Consider the following 20,947-nt stretch of genomic DNA (forward strand, 5'->3'; position numbering starts at 1 on the left):
ACGCATACAGCACAACAGATCCAGTGCATTTCTAAAAACAAATACACATAACCCTGACTGGGGTAATCCTGCTCTTCTATGTGGTGCTGGGCTGTTGGGAAGAGTTCAGTGTGTGGGAATAAGTGGGAGAAAAGGAAAAGTGTGAGAGAGAGTGTGTGTTAAAACTTCTAATTCCTTGTTCCAGGAAAGCTTGAGGTACATGCACAGCAAATTGCAAGGCTCCTTCTTGCTTTGCCGCAACCAGCATCAGGAATGAGAGCAGCAAAGCCATGAGATCCATACCCTGCGTGCAAGGGCCCCACAGCCTGCCCTGTTTCACAGCAGGCACTTTCCTCACCCCGCGGGTTGCAAATGCCTGCAACCCTTCCCAGGTGCAAGCCTGCAGAAAGTGCACCCTTCCCTCGCCTCCGGGAGCTTTTGCAGGAACAGGAGAAACCTTAATTTTCCTCCATAGAAAGGAGAGGGAGCAAAAATCCCTGGAGAGGTAGTCTGGGCCAGTGTACAGTATATATTTTTACTCTGGAGCAAGGAGATACAGGATAGAAAGCCAGTGCTGAGCAGTGACACCCCTGGAGCAGGCTGGAATGCAGAGTCCCTTTTTCCCTGCTAAGCCTCTTCCCCTTAAGCTGTTTCATTTGCAGCCATTTATTAAAAACTTGTGTTAATAAGAGCTCGTGCTGCTGGGTAAAGACCATTACACTGCGCTCTGCAGCAGGACTTTTCATTCCTAATAGATGCCAAATCTGGCCCATCTGAAAAAGCCTCATTATGTGGGAAGTGACCGTCACATAGCATCCTGGCACACAGCTCGTGCTCTCCCACACACATTTATGGGGAATTAAAAAGGTCTGGGAACAAAACAACACTGGAAAAGTTCCAGTTGTCAGGAGAAGTCAGCAGCCGGTCCCCGAGCACAGTTCTGCTGCTCCACTGCTCCCATCCCAGAACCTGCAGCAGGCAGCATCTGACACACACAGCCTAAGCCTCTCCCTCCATTACCCACCTGGGACAATCTCCCTGGGGAGGACTCATGAGTGCAGGATTTGGCTTTTACTGGTCCTGGCCTCGAGGGTGAAGCCTTGGGGCCTCTCTTGCCTGGTGCTCCCATGGGAAGTGCCAGAGACAGCACAGGGCTGAGCACAGTGTCCCTGGGGAGTTGGGATGCTGCAGGGTGCAGCTCCAAAAGGGTTATAAACACGTGGTGGTGTTCGGATGTCCGGAAGAGCAGCGGGGAAATGATGCTCCCTGATCCCTTCTCATCTCAGCAGTGCTTTGAGGAGCTGTGAGAGCCCTTGGGGCTTCTCTGAGCAGCTCCGGGTCATCCGACCACGTCATCCGAAGTGCCCCAGTGCCTGGTCCGTGAGCACCTTCTCTGCCCAGGATCCGCAGCCACAAGCCCAGAAGCTCTGTCAGTGCAGCCCCTCCAAGCGAGACACTGAAATAGCCGTGCTCACTCTCCACAGCTCTCTGCTGTCCTCATCCACAGGCTCACGGCTGCTTATCCCCCAGGGCCTGCGCGGAAGGGGGCTATTTCTCCTTCTCCCGCTGCACGTCTCGGCTGGACTTGAAGAAGTCACTACGCAGCAGGCGGTAGAAGAGGATGATGTTCATGGGCATCATGATTGCCATGCCCACTATGCCCACAGTGTACGTTGCCAGGGGCACGTGCTGCCGGTTGAGGAGCAGCCAGCGCGTCATCCAGGCCAGCGTGGTGATGCGAAACACCACGTAGGTGCCCAGGTTGACGATGCTGTTGAGGCGGTAGCAGGTGGTGTGCACCAGGTCGGCCATGAGCAGGATCTGCCGCAGGTGGAGGAAGATGGAGTTGATCTCCACCAGTAAGGCCACGAAGGCAAAGCCCATGTATTGATGGAGCAGCACCGCGATACCAAAGCAGACAATCACCTGGGAGGAGAAAGAAGAGAGGCTGAGCCTGGGTGCTGGTTGCTCTCAGTTGCTGCAAGCCAGAGCCCTTCGTGTTTGGGCACAGCATGAAGCAGAGCTGGAAACGGTTGTCACGCCAGAGCCAAACCACTGGTCATCACTCCACTCATCTCTGCAGCGTTGCAGCCTCAGGCACGAGATAAGGTCTCTTCATCACCGCATGAAACCTGAGTGTGTGTCGTTTGTTTTTTTCCCCCCCCAGAAAAAAAGAAGAAGGAAACAATTCTGTAAACCCCAGGACGAAAGAGGAAACTGAACGGGCAGACCTAACCCTGCTTTTGTGGGCTGGGGAGCGCAGCTGGTGGTGGCATAGCAGGTCGTTCTGCACACAGCCAACAACACTGGCAGGAGGGAGATGCCTAGCCCAGGGCTACGGCTGCTGCTGGCTCAGGGATTCTCCCCAGGACGGGCACACTGCAAGAATTAAGTGGCTTTGGTACATGAGAGCCCCGTGGCCACCTCTCAGGGAGCTCTGGGATGCCCCAGAGGGGCTGTGGGGGCTGAGTGGGTACAATCCTGCCCCACACCCTCCCTGCCATGACAGGCTCTGCCTGTCCGTGCCCTACCGTGCTCAGACCTTTCTGCAGTTTATACCCTTAATGCTGTTATTTGTATTGGCTCTCTAATAAGATTATCTGCTTGCTAAATCACTGTCTTGGCCTGAATTAGCTCTATTGTGCAGATGACCTTTTGACTCGTGAACAGTAGCCAGCAGAGCTGCAGGGCTGAAAATCGCTTTCTCCAGCACGGTCCCACTGCCACCCCTCCTGTCCCCCACGCCCTGCAGAGCCCCGTGCCTCCCCTGCAGCCTGCTGGAAAATAGGCTCAGCTGCTCATCTGCACGGTGCCATCCCCCCTGTCCTGCAGCGTGTGCAGTGCTTGGGCACCCAGACAGCAGAGGCAAGTGAGGAGAAATCCACACTGGGTGTGGAGAGGAGCGGAGGGAGGCAGAGAGCACTGATGTGAGGCTCCTGCATCACGGCTGCCCGCAGCCACCCCAGCCCCATGGCCAGAGCTTTGACCCGAATGAGAGCACCCCAGGGAGGACCCAGGAGCAGGAGGTGGAAGGAGGAGATGTTTGGGGTGTGCGGCCCTTCCTGTGGCTGCTCAGGTGGCCGAGAGCCGGCAGGAGCTGAGATGCTCGCTGGTGCCAATGGGGACACCTGGGTCATGCCTGTCTGTGCCAGGGGTATGGATCAGCCCCCACTCCGAACATTAAAGGTGAGGCTGTGGCTCGGACCGCTCGGGGCCCACAAGCACCAGGGTCTGTCCCCACCTCGCCACCTCCCTCGTGATGAGCGGGGCGCTCCTCAGACCCGCTGCCACCCAGCGCTGCGCCCCGGGGAGCAGCCGGCGGACTCACCACGGAGTGATGGAAGAGCAGCTCCCAGGACTGGTGAAGTTTCTGATTGCACAGCATGTCCACGAAGTCTTCCAGGAAATACCCTGGGGACAGAGAGGCTGTAAGCAAGGAAGCGGTGGGGGCAATATGTGGGGGCCCCCCAGCGGGCTCAGTACCTGACTGGCCACGAGGGCAGCACTCGGCCCCTTACCCCTGTTTCCACCCCAGGATCGGATCCCACCCCACATCCTTGCAGCCCTTCACAGCTACAGGATTTGCTGCCACCAAAGCAACCCCGCGTTGGTGTTTTAGGTAGTTAAATCTCCTCGCTGAGCTGCGGCAATGCCGGGAAGCCTGTGAGCACTGACCACACAGCTAGTGACAGGTCAACAAGGTGACAAGGAGGGGGTCAGGCTACACACAGCCACAGGACTCAAAACTTCTGGCCTCTGTGCTAGCGAGTTCAGCATAAGGCTTTAGGGGGATCTGCGCTGACCACATATTTGGGCACTTTTAGGATGCTTCAAGCCCTGGCTGTCCAACGAGGATGGTGGCGGGCAGCCTGGTGCCCAGTACCTCCAGGCTGCGGGTGCCGTGGGACAGAAAGGAGCCACTGTCTTTGCCAAGAATAAGACGATTGTCTGGGGTGCCTGAGACGTCGCTGCCCAGGACGTGGCACCGTCAGGCACCGACGGGCCCCTGGGGACCCCCGGGGACAAAGCAGGGGGCAGCCCACTCCCCCCGGCCTCACCTACAGACACGGCCACCAGGCTGTGCGCCCCGGGCGGGTGCGTGCCCACCAGGTCCTCGTGCAGCCCGGGGTAGAGGTAGAACCTGCGGGGAGAGGGGCTGCGAGTGCTGGGCAGTGCTTCTGTCCCCCTTGTTCCCTTCCAGTGTCCTCGGTGCCCACCTGGTGCTGCTCACCCCCCCAGCACCCTCCTGTTCCCCTTGTCCCCCCCGTAGCCACGCTGTCCTCCCCCCCCTCCCCAGAGCCTCCCTGTCCCCGCTACCCCAACATCCCCTTGTACCCCCTCACTCCCTCCGTCCCTCAGCACCCCACATGCTCCACTCCCCCAAGCCCCCCCCCAGCATCCCATCCGCCCCCTCCCCAAGCCCCCCAGCATCCCCTAACACCCCAATCCCCCCTTCCACATACCCAAACCCCCTCGGCGCTTCCCTCCCTGCACTTCAGCCCCAAGTTCCCATCGGGGTCCCTGGACAGCCCAGTTGTCCCGTGTCCCCCCCCAAACCCCTGGGTGCCCCCCCCCCTCCATCCCCCTGGGTACCCCAGTGCCGCTCACCCCAGCAGCGCCCCGCCGCCGCTGAGCACGCTGTGTGCCAACGACGTCCAGATGTTTCGCCACTTCCAGCGGTTGCGCCGAGCCGAAGGAGGCGGCGGCACCAAGCGCTCCAAGCCCCGGTTCAACAAGCGGAAAGCGGCGAAGGAACCGGCCACCAGCAGCAACCCCGCACCGACAGCCATGGGCAACCCTCAGCTCCCCATGGGGCACCCAAGGGAGCTCCACGACCGCTCCGCCTCGCCCCAACCAGCACCGCCCCGGGCACCGGCACCGCCCCGGCAGCACCGGGCACCGCCTCACCCCGTGGCCCCGTTGTCTTGGGGCCAGCCCTGGGCATCGCCATTGCTCGGTTGGGAAAGGCAGAAGGGGGGGGGGGATGCAGCCAGCAGCGGTCCCGAGGGTGCTGCGGGAGCCCCCCTCCCGTGCTGCTGTGGGTTTCCACTTCCACGGACGTGCAGGGGCTGTCCTTCCTCGCAGTGCATGACTCAGGAAGAGGGAGGAATGAGAAAGGAGGCCCCTGGGGTGTGTGTCAGCTGCCCGTGGCATCCGTTCGTCGGAAACGGCTGCAGGCATTGCAGTGAAAGAGCGGGGCAGGGGTGTCCTGACACCGTGGGGACACCTTCCTTGTCCCCCCCCCCCGAGGGCTCTTCTCCAGCTCAGTGGCACTGGGTGGCTGAACACCCCTCCTCTGTGGTGCTGCGGTTGGGGTGTTTTGCCCCAAAACATCCCCAGCGCCTGCTGCTGGTGAGGCTCTTGCCCCATTGGGATGTGCGGGGGACACAGTCCTCACCCTGGGTACGGATCCACAGGATCCCTGCAAGCACACACCAACAATTCTGGCTGCAGGTTAAAGGAAAAACAAGGTCCAAAACCATGCTGTGCCCACCATGCTCTTGTCCTCCACCCCCCCTGTCCCGTGTCTGCTCCCGAGAGCAGCTCCCCAGGGTCTGGACACCCCAGCTCTGTGGGTCTGGGGGAACTCAGGGTCGTGTCCCCCCGATTTCTTCAGTTCCATCCTACCGCGGCGCTGCTTTTCCTGCTTGCCCGTCACTTGATCGCTCCCGTGTTGCTCTTTGATGTCTCCACCAGAAGCGCGGATGCTGCCCAGACCTCGCGTCGCTCCTGCAGACGGGATGAGTCACCGCGTACACACCGATTAATGTCAGAGGCTGCCTCCTCTTGGAGGCATTAATTTGGGATGAAATCTCCTTCTTTCTCTTCGCTTGAACAGGAACATGCAGAGCCTGAGCTCTCAGTCACTGCCCTCTCCGGGGTAATGCACGCTGAAACAGCAACAAGCGATACGCTGATGGGAGAGACGTTGCAGAGGGGAGAGATTAAATCAGAGCCAAAAGAGAGGGGTGAGATAGGCCCCGCTGATAGCAAAGCAGCTGCTCATGCTGCAGAAATTTGCCTAAAAGCCAGGAAAAGCAATGTAATTTCATAGCCGTTAAGTGCTGGGGAGACGTCGCCTGAAGTAATCCACAGCCCCGACTGCTGGGGGGATTATAAATAACCCCGTGTATTAGGACTGGAGGGATCACACGGGCTAATCAGCTACCGAGAGGGCCAAACGGAGACGATCCTGCTTGGCGTAAGAGATGCAGAGGGAAGGGTGCGCAGCCTGTGCCCAGCCGGAGCCAGAGCCGTGCCGGGCTGCCCAGGGCAGCAGGCAGGAAAATCGTTTGGTGCCTAATGGCGCTATAAAATGGCAGAGAGACGATTCCCGATGAAAGTCATCCGCGGTGTCTTAGCCGCAGAAATCTTGACTGTCCCCTTCCGTGGCGACAGGAATACTTAAAATGCTTCTGGGCACTGCAGAGCTTTTACCGGCCACTTGCACAGGGGAGGAATTTAAGCCGTGATTAATTGAGCCTCTGGTTCGGCGGCTTAGATCCCACTGCTGGAGCACCACCAGCAGCTGCACACTTTCTGTCTTTCGGTTACTTTTGACCCAGATTTTACGCAACTGTTCCAGGACTTGCCATCGGGCATGCTCTCCTAGAATCCCTCTTTTGGGCTTTTTCCCCTTTCCTTCCACCCCGTGCAGCGACGGCGCTAACCAGGGGATGGATTTAGGGATGGAGGGACGGTTTTAGGGGTGGAGGGGTGACAAACAGGTCCCCTGACAGCAGCCCCAGCCCCAAATCCCCTCCGTGCCCAGGCTGCGGGGCCAGGCTCGTCCCGGGGCAGGAGGGGAGCGCTCCGGCACCGCTGCCACAAGAGGTCCCCGCACGCTCGCTGAAGAGCCCGGCAGGGCGACCCGCTCGGAAAGGGCCTCTGCAGCCACACCTTATTTGGAGATATTGCCTTTTTCACCCCATTTTCGAGAAGTTTTCCAGCGGCTCCCAAAAGGCGGCGTTGGGTGCAGGGATGCAGCCCGCTGGCTGCTCCCAGCCGGGCAGGGGCTCCCTCCGGGTGTCAGCAAGGATGTGCCCGGCCCTTAACTCCATCATCCCATAACGGGCCATCCCATAACGCTGTGGGGACGCAGCTCGTCCCCTAGCAGGGACTCCACAACAGCCGAAGCGTAAAGCAAGGGTGCAGCACTGTTTTTAATAGCCCGAATAACTTTTTTCTCTCTCTCGCAATTCAGCGTTTCCCTGCAGCACATCTGGGACAGATAAAAACCATTTTCCCCAAAACAGCCCCGGCAGTTTGCTGACAACGGCCAACATGAACTCTGCCAGACGAACTGTGTCCTCTCGCAGATGCCGTTCCTGGATGGGGGTGCAGGTGCTTGCAGGTCACCCCACAAGGAGCTGTGCTTTGGCAGCTCCACCACCCCTTACCCAGCACCGTTCCGCTCCCAGACACCGCCCGGGGCTCGCTGCAGCCAGCAGATGTGGGAGCTTCCGACACGCAAAGTCCTTCTGGCTCAAGTCCTGCTCCTGCTTTTGGGAAGCCTCGCTCCCTTCACCCACCTCTCTCCAGCCAGGGAGGCGGAAAGCCCATCTGCTCATCTAACGCCAGAGCTGGCTCACACATCACATTAGTCTGAGATCTCAAAGCCAATCAAGCAGCTTGACTTCCAAATTTTAATCAGTTGTCTTCTTCATCCCTCTCTAAAGCGCATCACGGCTCTGGTAGGCCGTAGGAAGTCAGACGATACAGAGAAGCTCTGCTCTATATATCCGGGTTTTTATTCAGAAAGTCTGTGAACTCCGTGCTTATGAAAGGACCTACTGTGAGAAACATGCCGCACGTGGCAAAGCACGCCCAAGAGCTGCAGAGGTAGCTGCGGAGAGCGCTGAAATCAATGCAAACTCCAGCATCTGCCCCTTCCAGCTAGGAACACCTTCCTGGTTAACCACCGATCCCAGGACTTGGTCTTGGACGGCAAGGAGCTCGTCTGGCTTTGCACCACAACCCATCTACGCTCACCCTGCTGGAGCCCGAGGGGGGAAAACTCTCCCTGCCCTCCCCAGGCTCTGAGCAGCCCCGAGTGCATCCTGCTGTCACCGATCCTTTTTGAGACCATCCCTTGAACAACGCAGAATCTCCTGGAAGCTCAGCTTCCTTCTTTCCTGATGGTGAACGGTGAGACGTGGGGCCAGGTGTCTGCCGCCCAGCCTATATCCCATTCCTCGCCACGGCCAGACATGAACGCTCAGGAAGAATACATGAAACAGCACATATATACTCTATAAACAGCATACATATACTCTATAAGCAAATTAATTCCCTCTAAATATTTCCTTTTCCATGTCTCCTTCCCCTGTGGGATAAACATGTTTTTTCTATCTGGTTTACCGTGCTCAAGCTTAAGTCATTTCTGACAGATATTGATGTGCTTGCTGGCTACGTTATGAGGTATTTATGACCCCGTGCTTTCTGCAATTCAGACAGGTTCAGAATGAGCCTTGAAAGGTGGAAGTACATCTCAGAGCCCTACACCCCTCTGTGCAGCATTGCTTGTTGCTGAGCCCACATGATTGCTCCTGCATTACGAACAGAAGTACTGGAGCTTCACAGCTCCTGCTGCTGCTGGCTCCGCAGCTGGGCACGGGGTAGGTTCCCTCCTGAATTCTCTCATTATTAATATCACAAACCAAGCTGTTCTGAGAGCGGTGTCCCATTAATCATTTTAGCTCTGCTGCTTTCTTCACTTCGCTTCCTCTTCCTGCGCCTGAGCATTCTTCAGCGACGCTGGGCTCTGTGCAATGCACTGCTAAAATCTACAGCTCTGCTAAGGCAGGGAGGGAACAACCTGAGCAAGCTGGGGGCAAGGACACATCTGTCCAGCCACAGCTGCATTACAGAAGGACAGAACGTGCTGCACTGGCTGAGGGTGGTAGGGGCTTGAAAGCAGAGCCCCCCCATTACATTTTCACCTGGGCTTGAATATTCCAGAGTGCTGGCAACACTGGATAGACATAATAAAAGTGAGGATATCTAATAAAAAGTGAGGACAGCTTGCCAGGATTGTCCTAGGACTGCTGATGACCACTTGAGCTCTGCTCATGTTTCAGGGCACTGCATCATTTCTCTCTCTCCCTTTATTTCTACCTCCGATCCTGCTGCATTTTACAAGCAAAGGTCTTCACCATGCTGAGCATCCGGCTCTGCATTACTTAGCAAAGGACCAAAAGATGCTTACAGAGCACCTTATTGAAAACCTGCCCCTGCTAGCATCCCATTCCCTGAATCCCTCGAGGGCCTATTGCATGTTCCTAGGTGTGAGCTGTCAGAGCGGCATGCAGCATCCTGCAGCAAACCCAAACCTCCCCCTTACACTCAATGCCCTTCCTAACTTTCAGAACAGGGTGGGATCTCTTTGCCATCACCTTTGCCCTTATCAGAAGTGGGGATTTTGTTTTGCAGAAGTCCTTCCTGGAGTGCTGGGCTGCATCCAACAACTGGATGGGACGCTCAGCCCTGCAGTGCCAAAGCCACCCAAAGCACAGCAGTGGTTCCCGCCTGGCTCCCTCCGAAGCCTCACACCACTGCTTGCCTTCGTACCTTCCACTTTGCTGGTGCACTGCAGCTTTCATCCCTGAGCAAACGCTTTCCAGCAATTTCTGCTGAGTCAGAGAATGCCTCCACGAGGGCTGCTGCTTCTCCACGTGGGAATGCGCTCCTAGGGAATAATTACAGAGAGTTTAAACAGGGACGTGCAGTAGCCAAATTGCTTCACACTCAGGCGCCTGGCCAGCAAGGCAAAACCCAAAGCTGCTTGTTAGCACTGTAAGAAAATACTCTGCACCTGCGCCCACTGTGGGCGTACACCACCCGTGGGCTAAGAGCACTGCTGGCATCGCAGCGTCCCAGGGCTGAAACGAGTGCTTACAGCTCGCTTAGAGCTCCGTGGGTCCGACAAAGTGAGCCACTCTGCAGGCAGCGAGCGTACGCTGACCGAGCATCCATGTCCATGTCCTCTTCTTGCAGCCATGCCCATGACAGGGTTTGGGAAAGTTTTCATTCCTCTCTGATGCTGGATTTCAGAGCATGCTGCACGGCAGAAAGCTGCTTCCCAACGCTCCGCTTCTGCAAGAGGAATGATGGCAACATGCTGCTAGGGACTTGTCCCCCCTCTAAATTTCGAGACGTATTTAAAGGTTTTGAAACATCTTGACTGTGAAATAGAGATAAGAACTGGAGTAGACACAAACAGTGTAGGCGTCACTCCCATTTTTTGCAACTCCCACCCTCCTGCAAAAATAGCACAGTCAGCAGCATGCCACCCTGTGCAATCCACACGGACACGGCAGTGGTGGGACTGGGTGCCTGGACGTCCGCAGACCGAAATGTACTCATGCAGGAGCAGAGCAGGAACACGGGGCATTTGCAGGGATGCTGAACACTTCGCGCTCCCTTAAAATCAATGGGAGATAGAGAGGATCTGCCTTAAAACAAACACAGATTAATTAATTTTAAAAGTTGTAGAAATGTATAAGCAGTAGTATCCAAAGTGCGGCAAAAATACCATGCACTGAGCTAGAGCACTTCCCATCAAGAAAGAGCAGAGGTATTTCTGCATTGACTCAGTTTCTCTTTCTGAACTGCATCTCACATGACGCACCTCGCCTCCAAACCACACCTACCCTATAATTCATAAGTGCCCTTAATTCTTTGGCAAGCTGCTTCTAAATCTGAGTTTAAAAAAAAATAAATAAATAAAAAGAAAACAAACAACGTTAATGAAGCACGGAGCGATTGCAGAAATCAGATAAACTGTGTCCCTGCTGCCACCTGCCAACTGGGAATGTTGTGCAAGGCTGGGAGAGCATCGCCCAGCGTGGGCAGGGGGGAGCTGGGTTTGGGGAGAGTCTTACAGACGGGGAAGGGACTCACAGACGGTGGTGGCAGCTTTCAACAGGGGCAAACGCTGAGTCCCTGCAGCAGCACCCTGTGAGTATCCGCTGAAGCCTTTCCTTGGGGTCGGGGCGGTAATGCGTGAATTTCCCAATGTCTTGGTGTCGGCGGTGAAATTGCTGCCATATATTGCGCACCTGCTATTCAAAATGTGCCCCACATTTCCCCTCTGTCTCCATTTTTTTCCCTTTTTTTTTCCCCTCCAAAATGGAGAGGAAAAATCTCTAAACACGCCGCAGACTTTCTTCTAAGCTAAAGCAGGGGCAGACTTCTTGATTACTAAAGCAGTGGCAGCGCTGAGAACCAAGTTTTTCAGCTCCTTTTTAGCCTGGGAAACACTCTGGACAGGGATTGTTGCCTTTTTTTTTTTTTTTTTTTAATTTCTTCTCCAGTTAGCGCAAATACTGAGCACCAGCACTGAAGAGGTTTCAGAGGTACTGAGGCAATTCTGCAGACCCCAGGCCAGAGCATCTGCAGGCTGCATCAGCAGTGTCTTGCCCTGACTCAACTACCGTAAATGATTTTAAATAATTTTATTTGTTTATGACACAACTATTGTGAATCATGCTTGCTAGCTTGCTTGCCCTGTGCTTGAGCTCAGTTTAATGGGATGCAGGGCTGTCACCTGAAAATGAGAATTGGGTTAAGTCAGTGAAAAAAATGTCAAAGGAATGGGCTTTGGGTTTGGAGACGAAATAAAAAATGGGGAAAACGTGTGTTTTCTGCCAGTCACGGCTCTTTTTTTTTTTTTTTTTTTTTTTCTGCTGCACCATGAGTGTGGGACCCCCGAAGTAGCGGTGGTCCTACTTTTTGTTGTGGGATTTTGCTGTGATGGCACAAATGTGTCTCAGTGCTGTTGCCTTCAGGGGAGACAGCAAGGACAGACGCTAACCCCTTCCGCCACTCACCCATGGCCACCGGCATGGATGGCGATGACACCGTCACCGCCGAGGTCTGCAATGAAGCCGACATCGGCGATGGAGAGTGAGTACCATGGGGGGAGGCCGAGGCCCAGCCTGCCGCCATGAGCCACGCAGGCCGCAGGGCTGACATTGCCGCCACAATGGCTGCCAAGCTGGAGGCAGCCATGTTGGTGGCCGCCATGTTAGCGGTTGAGGGAGCGCCACGATGGCCATGAGGGGCTGAGCCCTGGCTCCCCGCCATAGCACCCACCTTTCTGCCTCTCCTGCAGGCTCTGTGAGGTGATGGTGGCCGGCCACCCGGTGCTGCTGGTGAGGAACAAGAAGGAGTTCAGCGCCCTGGGCAGTAGGTGCCCACACTATGGTGCTCCACTCAGCAAAGGTAACGTTTGTGCTGGGTGGTGGGGAGAAGCCATGCTGGGGAGGCTGGCTGTCGCCAGACAGTTGTGGGGGCTTTTCTGTTGCAGGGGTCTTGAGGGGGCATAGGCTGCGCTGCCCCTGGCATGGAGCCTGCTTTAACATCAAAACAGGAGATATTGAGGAATACCCTTCTCTGGACTGTCTTCCCTGCTTTAAGGTGACGTGTCGTCCTCCCAGCTTGGCCTATGTCCTCTGTGCCACCCACAAGTTCCCGACACTGACCATGGCTCCATGGTCCCTATCACACAAAGATACACATAGGATGATTTCCTGGGATCATGTAACTCACTCTCCTAAAGCTCCTTTCAATCAAAGGTGATGCCGTACATTCACAGCCAGCACAGCTCTTTTTTTTGGAAAGGAAAAAAGGGATTTACACCTCTTCCTGAGTGCCCCTGGGAGGAAGAGAAAAACTTGTGAGCTCCTGCAGCATCAATGGGTGCTCACTTGACATTCAAGATCCCGATGGGTCACTCTTGGTGTGTCAGAGATGGTTGTCCTCCAACATTCAGCTCAACGGAGTAGGTCCGTGAACTCCTGTGGATACTGATCCTCCTCCTTAGAGCTGGACTCTATTATCCAGATTTGTCCTACAGGTCCCCAGCTTTGCATCCTAGACCCTTTCTCATCCAGGCCCCAGGCTGCAGGACAGCCCATTGTTAGCAGGATCCCCATTAACAGCAGCCCTAGGAGCTGCCCAAGCTCTTAAGCCCTGCCCAAGCTCTTAAGTCACCATTGGGCCAGAAAGCATGGCGCAGCAAAGCCCACTCGATTAGAACCTCACAGGAAAGATCCTATCACCACCCCATGAGTGCAGTGCTTAAATACTCTTCTTTCACCCCTTCAGGTAACAGTGGAAGATGGAAAGGTGTTTGTTACAGCAAAAAAGAAGGTACTGACCTTACCTGCTGCCACTAAGCACAATCAGCACCTTGAGCTAGGTACAGTTTCATTATCTCTCACTTTATTCTAGGATCTTGAAAGCGGCGTGAGGGTGAAGGACACAAGCAAACGGTGTCTCCTCAACCGGACCACAGCGCTGCTCCTTGGGGGAGGTAAGTGAAGTGGTCTGTACCATGCCCTCCCCACATATACTGTGAGCTGCCAGTCTTGTCTCTGGGGAGGAGCTGCCTCCTCCCTCTTGCTCCATAGTGATGTGTAATAGGGCTGAGATGAGCATCTCTTGTAGGTGTGGCTGCCCTGGTCTGTGCAGAGACACTTCGCCAAGAGGGCTTTACTGGCAGGATCATCATGGCCACCAAAGAGAAACATGCTCCATATGACAAGTCCAGACTGATCAAGGTTTGTCTGCAAGAAGAGCAGGACCATGCCCGGGTACTATATGTGAATTAAGGGCATGGCCCACACTCATCACTGGACTGAGCAATCAAATGATCCATTCTGGCAGGGCAGCAGGACTGCTGTGAGGCAAGGAAAAGGGCTATAATTTCTATCTAACGTTTCACTTTTTCCTCCCAGAAACTCTTTGATCAGAGCCTACCACAGGCTAGTGGTTTTATCCCCTTTGGCTGAGTTCTTCCCACTAGAGGTCGAGTGGATATTTTTTGAGGGAGTACAGGAAAATGACGGGGATGGGGCAATACTAGCAGCTGTGATTTACTAGTTCAGAATTTGCATCTTATGCAAACTTCGTTCCTAGTAAACACTGCAAGAGTGCTGCTGGCTGTAAGAAGTGCTTTGTGTCATATTTCTGCTTTGTTTCCAGGAAACGACCATGAAAGCTGAGGACCTCTACCTAAGGAAACCTGAATTCCTCAGTGCTCGTGACATAGAGCTCTGGACAGAGAAAGAGGTGCAAGAGCAGCTGAGATCAGTCCTCAGTGGGTGGCTCTGTTCCTGCCACGGGGAGGGGAAGCCCACACTTCCAGGCATAGTGCTACACTTCCAGAATGTGGGGCTCTGCTTAGGTACACGTTATCTTCTGGGACGGTGCTCCAAGGCCAGTGCTAGGGACTGCGTGCATGCTGGAATGCTGTCACAGAGATAAGGGGCTCCTAAAGCCTAACACCTGTGGGAACTGAAAAACTTCTATGACTCCCCAGCATTCCTCATTACCTGGGTGTCTAGAAATAGGACAGGCAGTCAGAAGGGACCGATGTGGCAGGACACCAGAGGGGCAGAGGTGCCTCCCTGATCTTTGCATGCTTTTGTCTGCAGGCAGTGTCGGTGGATTTCCAGAAGCAGAAGGTCCACTTCAAGGATGGATCCTCTCAGAAGTACAATCAGCTGCTCATTGCAACAGGCAGCCAGTGAGTATATAAAGCATTTGCCGCATGCACAATTTTTGCCAGAAGACGGGTCAACGCTGGGAGCTTGGAGCTCTTCTAGAGACGTGGAAGGGAGTGGTTATGAGATGACATAGGACAAGGTGGGATTGGATGGCCAAGAGACTGCATGAGTTTGTGTGCTCCTTCCTTAGCCTTCCAGCTTCATTTATGATCATGAGACATACCTGGATTTTCTCTCTCTCAGCTCCAGCTTCCTCAAAGTCCCAGGTGCAGATCTGCAGAACGTATGTCATCTCCAAACCCCAGAAGACTCTAGCAAGATCTTAGAGCTGGCAGCTGGCAGGAATGTGGTGGTCGTAGGAGCTTCATTCATAGGTAAAAGGCTGGAGTGACAATCAGGTCATGGAAGATTGGGCCTTGAAACCCGCTGCTGCTGCGTGTGCAGATTGCCTAGGGCCCTCAGGGAAGGGAGAACCTTTCACTGCCTGCCTTGTCACCAGAGTCCTACAGCCGGGAGTGAGTGAGTTACACAACACCTCTTTCCTCTGATAGCCAGAAACTTTGAGCTATCCAGGTCCAGGAAATGTATACAGAGGGAGATGTGCCCTGTGAAAAGGTCACTGTCCTTCCGAGGAGCAGGACTTCCCCAAAGCATTGGGAAAGTGAGGGGGTAAGGCACAGAAAATGAGCTATTTGGTAAAGAATCAGGAGCTGTTCTTTGTATTTCCTAATATCTGGGTCCATAGTGCAAGAGAACAAAGAATATGGGAGGTGGGGAGGGTGGGGTGTTACATACATCAGCCCAGAAATGCAGAGAAGAGCAGTTAAACATTGGCAATACATCAGATTTGTTCTCTTCATCTGGAAGAGGAAAAGATTTCCAAGGAGGAGAGTGCAGGTTCCTGCTTGCAGCAGACTTACCTTGGACATGCCCTTCACTTGCAGGAATGGAGGCAGCTGCCTTCCTCTCAGACAAGGCTGCTGCTGTCTCAGTGGTGGAAAAAGACGAGTTCCCTTTCCAGAAAACGCTGGGTCCTCAGGTCGGAGGCGTTTGCATGAAGGTTAGGAAAACGTGGTGCTGATTTCTAGGATGGAGAACATGTGCTATCTAAATAGCCTCGTTATCCACGACAGGCTGGGAAATCCAGCCATTGCTCTGAGTCACAGCCCTGCGTGCCTAGCCGCCCTCCTGACAGCTCACTGAGGGAGCTGTGCGCACACGGCTGGCCCCAGCCTCTCACACACACCTCGCATTTCCCAGCTCGACTCCATCCCCAAGCCCCATCTCACGCCAGGCCTACCTCACGCACTGGTCCTGACTGGGAACGCAGAGCAAAGCCAGGCTTCCAGCACGCCTTGTGCCAGCTGGGGAAGCAAATGAAACCTCTCTGCTGCCTGGAGCAGCAGCTAAGCTGCTTGCCTGCCTGGGTTTTGGCTGGATGCTGCTGCTTTTACCAGCCTGGAATTTCCTAGTGAATACTCAAACTACCTTCCTTTTTCTTTTCAGATGCTGCAGAATAAAGGGGTGAAGTTTTACACGAAAACAGAACTCTGTGAGCTGAAAGGGAAGGATGGAAAGGTCAGCCATGCTGCTGTGATCCCTGAACTGCTAATTTTAGCCTCCCCCCCTCAACAGAGGTGTATCCCAGTGCCTATGTCTGGGCTTTCTCATCCCATGTCTAGACCCTCGTGTTTCTTTTCATTAAGCACAAGCCTAGGCTCAAAGGGTACCAGTGTGCCATCAGGGGCAACAACTTGATTTTCTGTTACATTCCTGGCAACACACATTAGCTGGACAAGGTGATCTGAACCCGTGAATGAAGAAAGACAGCACAGAATGAGGCAGCAGGGAGGCTGTGGGAATTAGGACAGTTTTTTAACACTTTGTTAATGATTTTTGCTTCTCTCCTAGGTCACAGAGGCCATTATTGCCAGCGGAGAAAAACTACCTGCAGACGTGGTGGTGCTGGGAATAGGTGAGCGACCCCAGCTGGGAGAGGGAGGCAGGTTTGGAAACGGGGAGAACAGCCAGCAAATCCCACTTTAACCCTTCCCAGGATACCATTCCCTGCAGTCTTTTTCCCACTCTGCCATCATCCAATCCTTCCTTTTGGCCCCAAACCACCTGAAGAAAGTCAGCAGCCCATGAGTAATCACTCGGCAGGAGTAAAGGAGCTACTTGTGGTCTCGGTGTGACTTTGGCACGCTTGTTGAGCTCTGTAGGTCACTGCTGTGTTATCGGAGCGTGCTTTGTTCTGGGGCCTGGTTTTATTGTTGCTGGGTTAGGTCAGCACCAGCCCAACCGCTGGTCACCGCCGTGAGCGGCTCTGGTCTGAGCAGGCTGAACAGGCACCAAAGGCGCGTGCTCGCTGTAGGGCCATGGCCAACTTTCCTCCCTGCCTTTGCAGACCTTTGCTGCATTTGTCCTTGCTCCTTTCCCTGCAGGGGCGTTTCCCAGCTCTGCGTTTCTGAAGGGCACCTCCATCGCCAGAGACAGCAGCGGTGCCATCCTGGTGGATCTGGTAAGCGCCAGCTGAGTATCTGTGGTCCGTGCTGAATCCCTTCTCTCTCATCGTTGCACTAATCGTTTTTTGTCCCATTAGCACATGCGGACCAACATCCCCAACGTCTTTGCTGCGGGGGACGTGGTCTCCTTTCCTGTAGCGCTGCTCAACGGGGAGCGTTCCAGCATCCATCACCAACAGGTGGCCGAGGCCCACGGTGAGACAGTGCGGCACCTTGCTTTCCAGCTCCCCTCACAAATGGGTACCGAGGAAATAGAATCAGAAACATTAAGGTTGGAAAAGATCTTCAAGACCATCTGGTCCAACCATTACCCTACACCAATGTCACCACCAAACCATGTCCCCAAGCACCACGTCCAACCTTTCCTTGAACACCCCCAGGGACGGTGACTCCACCACCTCCCTGGGCAACCCGTCCCAATGCCTGACTGCTCTTTCCGAGAAGAAATGAGGCAGAAGGGACAACAAGATAAGATGTTAGGGGCACTGCCTGCCAGCTACCCAGGCTCAACCTGGGCAGGAAGGGTTTGTGGCCCAGACAGAAGCCCAACTTAGCTAGGCAGCACTGCAGGTACACTAATCTGAGAGCAGGAGCCTGGCTTTTCAGAAACAGCCTACACAAAGACAGTCCTGGGGTGAAAGAGGAGAGAAATACCCCTTCAGGCACTTTCTGGCCCACTCTTCGGTGAGTCCAGACACAGGCACGGTGCAGCTGCACATCAGCTCCTAGCGGGAATGATTGGAGGCCCCAAGAAGCCAGAGCAGAACATGGTGTTGAGATGAGCAGGCTTAAGATTCAGCAACTTCTCAAAGCACCAACAAAAATGTTTACTCTGCTGGTCCACCACAGGTTCCATTGCTGCCTTTAACATGCTGAAGAAACTGAAGGAGTTGCACACTGTCCCCTTCTTCTGGACCACAATGCTTGGGAAAAGCATCCACTACGCAGGTAGGACGGGGCAGAGACGCAAAGAGCTGAACCGCTTCCCAGCGGAGCTGCTCACCCACCAGCTGGGCCCAGGGCTTGTAAACACGCAGCCCTTATCCAGGCTGTGGGAAAGGGGCAGTTGTGGAGTTTACCTGAAACAGCTCAAGCTTTGGAGTAGCGGGGTTAGGAATCCTGTCTGAGCTCTGTGCCAGCGGGATACTCAGAGCTCTTGGGTTTTGCTGGTCTCCGGTGGCTTGGAGGTCACGGAGGAGGAAGATTTTCCCTGTCCAAGTCAAGCAGGGTCTTGGGGTCATGACTCTGGGTCAGTTCTGCCTGACCAGAGCCTCCACGGCTGCTCCTGTGCTCCTGCCTGCACTGGTGGTGGCACCGCGGTGGGGTGGGCGGCAGCTGCTGAGCCAGGGCTCCCTGACCAGCTGCAGCCATCTCCTGCAGGCTGCGGGAAGGGATTCACAGACACCGTTGTGAAGGGCAGCTTGGAGCAGCAGAAGTTCCTGGTTTTTTACATCAGGTGAGTGAATCCACAGCCAGTCTGTGCCCCGACACGGCAGCGCTCTGGAAACAGGGCACGGTCCTCTCCCTCACAGCCCGCAGAGCCTCCTGCAGCGGGGACATGGCTGCACGTCACCCTCCCGTGGCTGCGCACCGCAGGCAGCTGCCAGCCTGCGAACCAGCAGGGAGACGATTTCAGAGCAAAACAAGCAGGGCAGGCACGGAGAAGAGGCTGAGCTTCCAGCACCTTCCACGGGAGATCTGACACAAGCCACGCTGCCCCGTAACTGAAATGGGAAAAGCCAGCACTGGGATGGAGACACCATCCAGGCTGGGAGCCTGGGGCACGTCCCCTCTCCATCTGCCCCCAGACTCGGTGCCCAGCCCCAGCAGCACCCAGGAGATCTGCCACAAGTCCTCGGGCACCCTGTGGCACCGGCCACCCTTCCCTGAAACACATCTGGCCTCAGGGTGGCAGGGGGATGCTGCCCCGCCGAGTTCTTTGCGCTGAGATCCACGTCCTTCTGCTTTCTCTTTCAGGGATGGTTTCGTGACTGCAGCTGCCAGCCTGAACTGTGACCCCATGGTGTCTCTGATTGCAGAAGTTTTATACTTGGGGAAACGAATCTCTAAAGAAGAAGCAGAGTAAGTGGCACCCCCGAGCAGCCCGGCTCTGCGCTGCCTTCCCCGTGCCAGCGGAGAGCCCCTCGAGACACAAAGCTGAGGGGAGTTACTGCCCTTCCCAAACACCCCTCTCATTTGCAGGGCCTGTGATATCAACCAAATACCCCTGCTGACAGAAACCTGAGCTTCGTACGTGCACTGCCACAAGGGGCACGGCATCAACCAAGGGTTACGGCTCAACCTTCTCCCATCCTAGGGCAAGAGAAATAAAGTAAAATGGATCTGGTGCCTGCATTTTGCGTTTGCAGACAGCCCTTGGCTGCTCTTTGCATGCTGGGGCAAAACGGAGCCGAGCTTTCCCCTCTCTTCTAGCTGGGGATCTGCTGGGCTGGCCGAGAGGAGGCCGCCCACGTCCTGGGATCCGAGCAAGCAGCAGAGACCCCACGTTCACCGATCCACCAGCAGCCCCTCCTGCTCCTCCGGCTCGCTGCTGGCAGGGAGCTTTCACTGAGCACACCGGTCATGCTGACCTTCTGCTTTGCAAAAGCACATTTTCCCAGCGAGGGGAGCTCTGACTGAGGCAAGCTGCTCCCACAGCTGGGAAGCAGAGAGTCAGCGCGCAGGAGCTCACGCCAAATACCTTACCCCTAAGGACAGAGGGCTGCGAGCCGACCTTTGAGTGAGCAGCACCTGCTGGCATTGCTACAGAGGGCTTGAATATTGCATTAGCTGCCGCAACGAGCGCTTCCCACCCCCTTGCAGCAGCCAGCCCCTGGCAGAGAAACCCCAGCCCCGCGTGGCATCCCCACGCCCGCCGTGTCCGCGAGCGCTGGAGGAGGTGGGCAGATGCTGCAGGAAACACACGGCCTCGGTGCCGGAGGAAAGAGTTGGTAGATTTTGCAAGGCACCAGCGAGAAAGCCTGTGCTTTCTACAGGAAGCACTGCACTTACTCACCGGTCACATGGCGCCTCGCAGGAGGAAGGGTAAGCCCTGAGAATCTAGCAAGTTCCCGCAGGGACACTTTGTCAGCCTGCAATCCCTCTGCTTTTACATTAAATGCGGGCTAACCGTAGCAGGGCCCAGCCCGTTTGCTCAGCAGGTGAGATGCCGTAACGCCATTTTTGTGTTAAATTGTGTTAAACACACAAACCTGCACGCCGGCACCTCCTGACATAGAAAGCTGACCCGAAATACGGCGGTTTTACGTTCCTGACCTCAGGGGGGCTTGGTGCTGCTGCTCAGGGCAATTCTCTACCCTGAAACAGCCACAACTTCCCAGGGAAAGCTTCCCAGGGAAAGAGCCGGATTTCGGTAGAGCACATCAGTCCTTCATGATGACAGGAGGAAGCAGCAAGGCCAAGCGCTCACCGTGCGCTGAGACACCCTGCTGCAACGCATGGGAGGGGGGGCACAGCCCAGGAGCTTCTCCTCCTTGCCCTCGGGCTGCCCTGAATACTCACACCACTCATTTTACCACCCTTGGTGCACTGCAGGGCTTGCTGAGCAGGTGCCAGCTCTTTCAGATGAACTTGAAGCAGCTGGGGTGGAAGAGCCCGGCTCATCTCAAGCCAGAGGTGTGCTTCCATCCCCACCCAAGGGTGCTCAGCCACCCTGTTCTCTCCCGGTGACAGTGACCCCAAAGAAACCTGGCTTCTTGTAGCCACCACCAAGCACACACCGAGCACAGCAGCTTTTAATCAGAATGAAGGACGCTGTGACAACAGATTTTTTTCCCGCTTAGGTGCCAAAATTTGGTAGCAGCCCTGCTGTGGGCACCCAGCCTGTTGAAACCGTGCAGCCTTATTTCAGCACAAGGCCATTTCCCCTCGGCACAGGTGCCCAGCACCCTGCTCCGCCCCAGCAGCCCC

General features: G+C 55.3%; 2 protein-coding genes across 5 annotated transcripts; one reads left to right on the top strand and one right to left on the bottom strand.

The window, feature by feature from the left end:
* Window positions 1–495: 495 nt before the first annotated feature.
* Window positions 496–15,565, bottom strand: TLCD2 (TLC domain containing 2). Of its 3 annotated transcripts, XM_066979692.1 has the most exons (6): window positions 15,413–15,565; window positions 9,550–9,667; window positions 4,588–5,870; window positions 4,038–4,120; window positions 3,308–3,390; window positions 496–1,905 (listed from the first exon to the last, which is right to left on the bottom strand). In XM_066979692.1, the coding sequence occupies exons 3-6, from the start codon at window positions 5,347–5,349 to the stop codon at window positions 1,577–1,579; spliced, it is 1,257 nt and encodes a 418-aa protein (XP_066835793.1). In that variant the 5' UTR covers window positions 5,350–5,870; window positions 9,550–9,667; window positions 15,413–15,565; the 3' UTR covers window positions 496–1,576. The 3 variants fall into 3 exon arrangements, with proteins under 3 accessions (XP_066835793.1, XP_047924169.1, XP_066835794.1); XM_048068212.2 differs by lacking the exons at window positions 9,550–9,667; window positions 15,413–15,565 and having other exon boundaries at window positions 4,888–6,592; XM_066979693.1 differs by lacking the exons at window positions 9,550–9,667; window positions 15,413–15,565 and having other exon boundaries at window positions 4,588–4,909.
* LOC106041383 (apoptosis-inducing factor 3-like) lies at window positions 10,786–19,372 on the top strand. Of its 2 annotated transcripts, XM_013189799.3 has the most exons (20): window positions 10,786–10,938; window positions 11,295–11,415; window positions 11,769–11,886; window positions 12,095–12,204; window positions 12,290–12,399; window positions 13,090–13,134; window positions 13,216–13,297; window positions 13,432–13,544; window positions 13,969–14,055; window positions 14,421–14,512; window positions 14,736–14,866; window positions 15,437–15,552; window positions 15,999–16,070; window positions 16,404–16,467; window positions 16,937–17,013; window positions 17,095–17,212; window positions 17,867–17,965; window positions 18,398–18,473; window positions 18,995–19,099; window positions 19,220–19,372. In XM_013189799.3, exons 3-20 carry the CDS (start codon window positions 11,813–11,815, stop codon window positions 19,260–19,262), a joined length of 1,614 nt encoding a protein of 537 aa, XP_013045253.3. In that variant the 5' UTR covers window positions 10,786–10,938; window positions 11,295–11,415; window positions 11,769–11,812; the 3' UTR covers window positions 19,263–19,372. The 2 variants fall into 2 exon arrangements, with proteins under 2 accessions (XP_013045253.3, XP_047924164.2); XM_048068207.2 differs by lacking the exon at window positions 11,295–11,415 and having other exon boundaries at window positions 10,791–10,938.
* The last annotated feature ends 1,575 nt before the right edge of the window (window positions 19,373–20,947 follow it).

This window comes from Anser cygnoides, chromosome 18 (assembly GCF_040182565.1).
Source record: "Anser cygnoides isolate HZ-2024a breed goose chromosome 18, Taihu_goose_T2T_genome, whole genome shotgun sequence".
NCBI lineage: Eukaryota > Metazoa > Chordata > Aves > Anseriformes > Anatidae > Anser > Anser cygnoides.

What these genes read in the sequence shown, in the direction of transcription:
- TLCD2 (XM_066979692.1), bottom strand. Translation starts at nt 5,349, where the DNA reads ATGGGGCAAGAGCCTCACCAGCAGCAGGCGCTGGGGATGTTTTGGGGC. An exon ending in CCTGGTGGCCGTGTCTGTAG is followed by an intron (nt 3,391 to 4,037) that starts GTGAGGCCGGGG and finishes CTCTGTCCCCAG; the next exon opens with GGTATTTCCTGGAAGACTTC. An exon ending in TGCTCTTCCATCACTCCGTG is followed by an intron (nt 1,906 to 3,307) that starts GTGAGTCCGCCG and finishes TTCTCCTCCCAG; the next exon opens with GTGATTGTCTGCTTTGGTAT.
- LOC106041383 (XM_013189799.3), top strand. Translation starts at nt 11,813, where the DNA reads ATGGCCACCGGCATGGATGGCGATGACACCGTCACCGCCGAGGTCTGC. An exon ending in CGTGGTGGTGCTGGGAATAG is followed by an intron (nt 16,468 to 16,936) that starts GTGAGCGACCCC and finishes CTTTCCCTGCAG; the next exon opens with GGGCGTTTCCCAGCTCTGCG. An exon ending in TTCCTGGTTTTTTACATCAG is followed by an intron (nt 18,474 to 18,994) that starts GTGAGTGAATCC and finishes TTTCTCTTTCAG; the next exon opens with GGATGGTTTCGTGACTGCAG.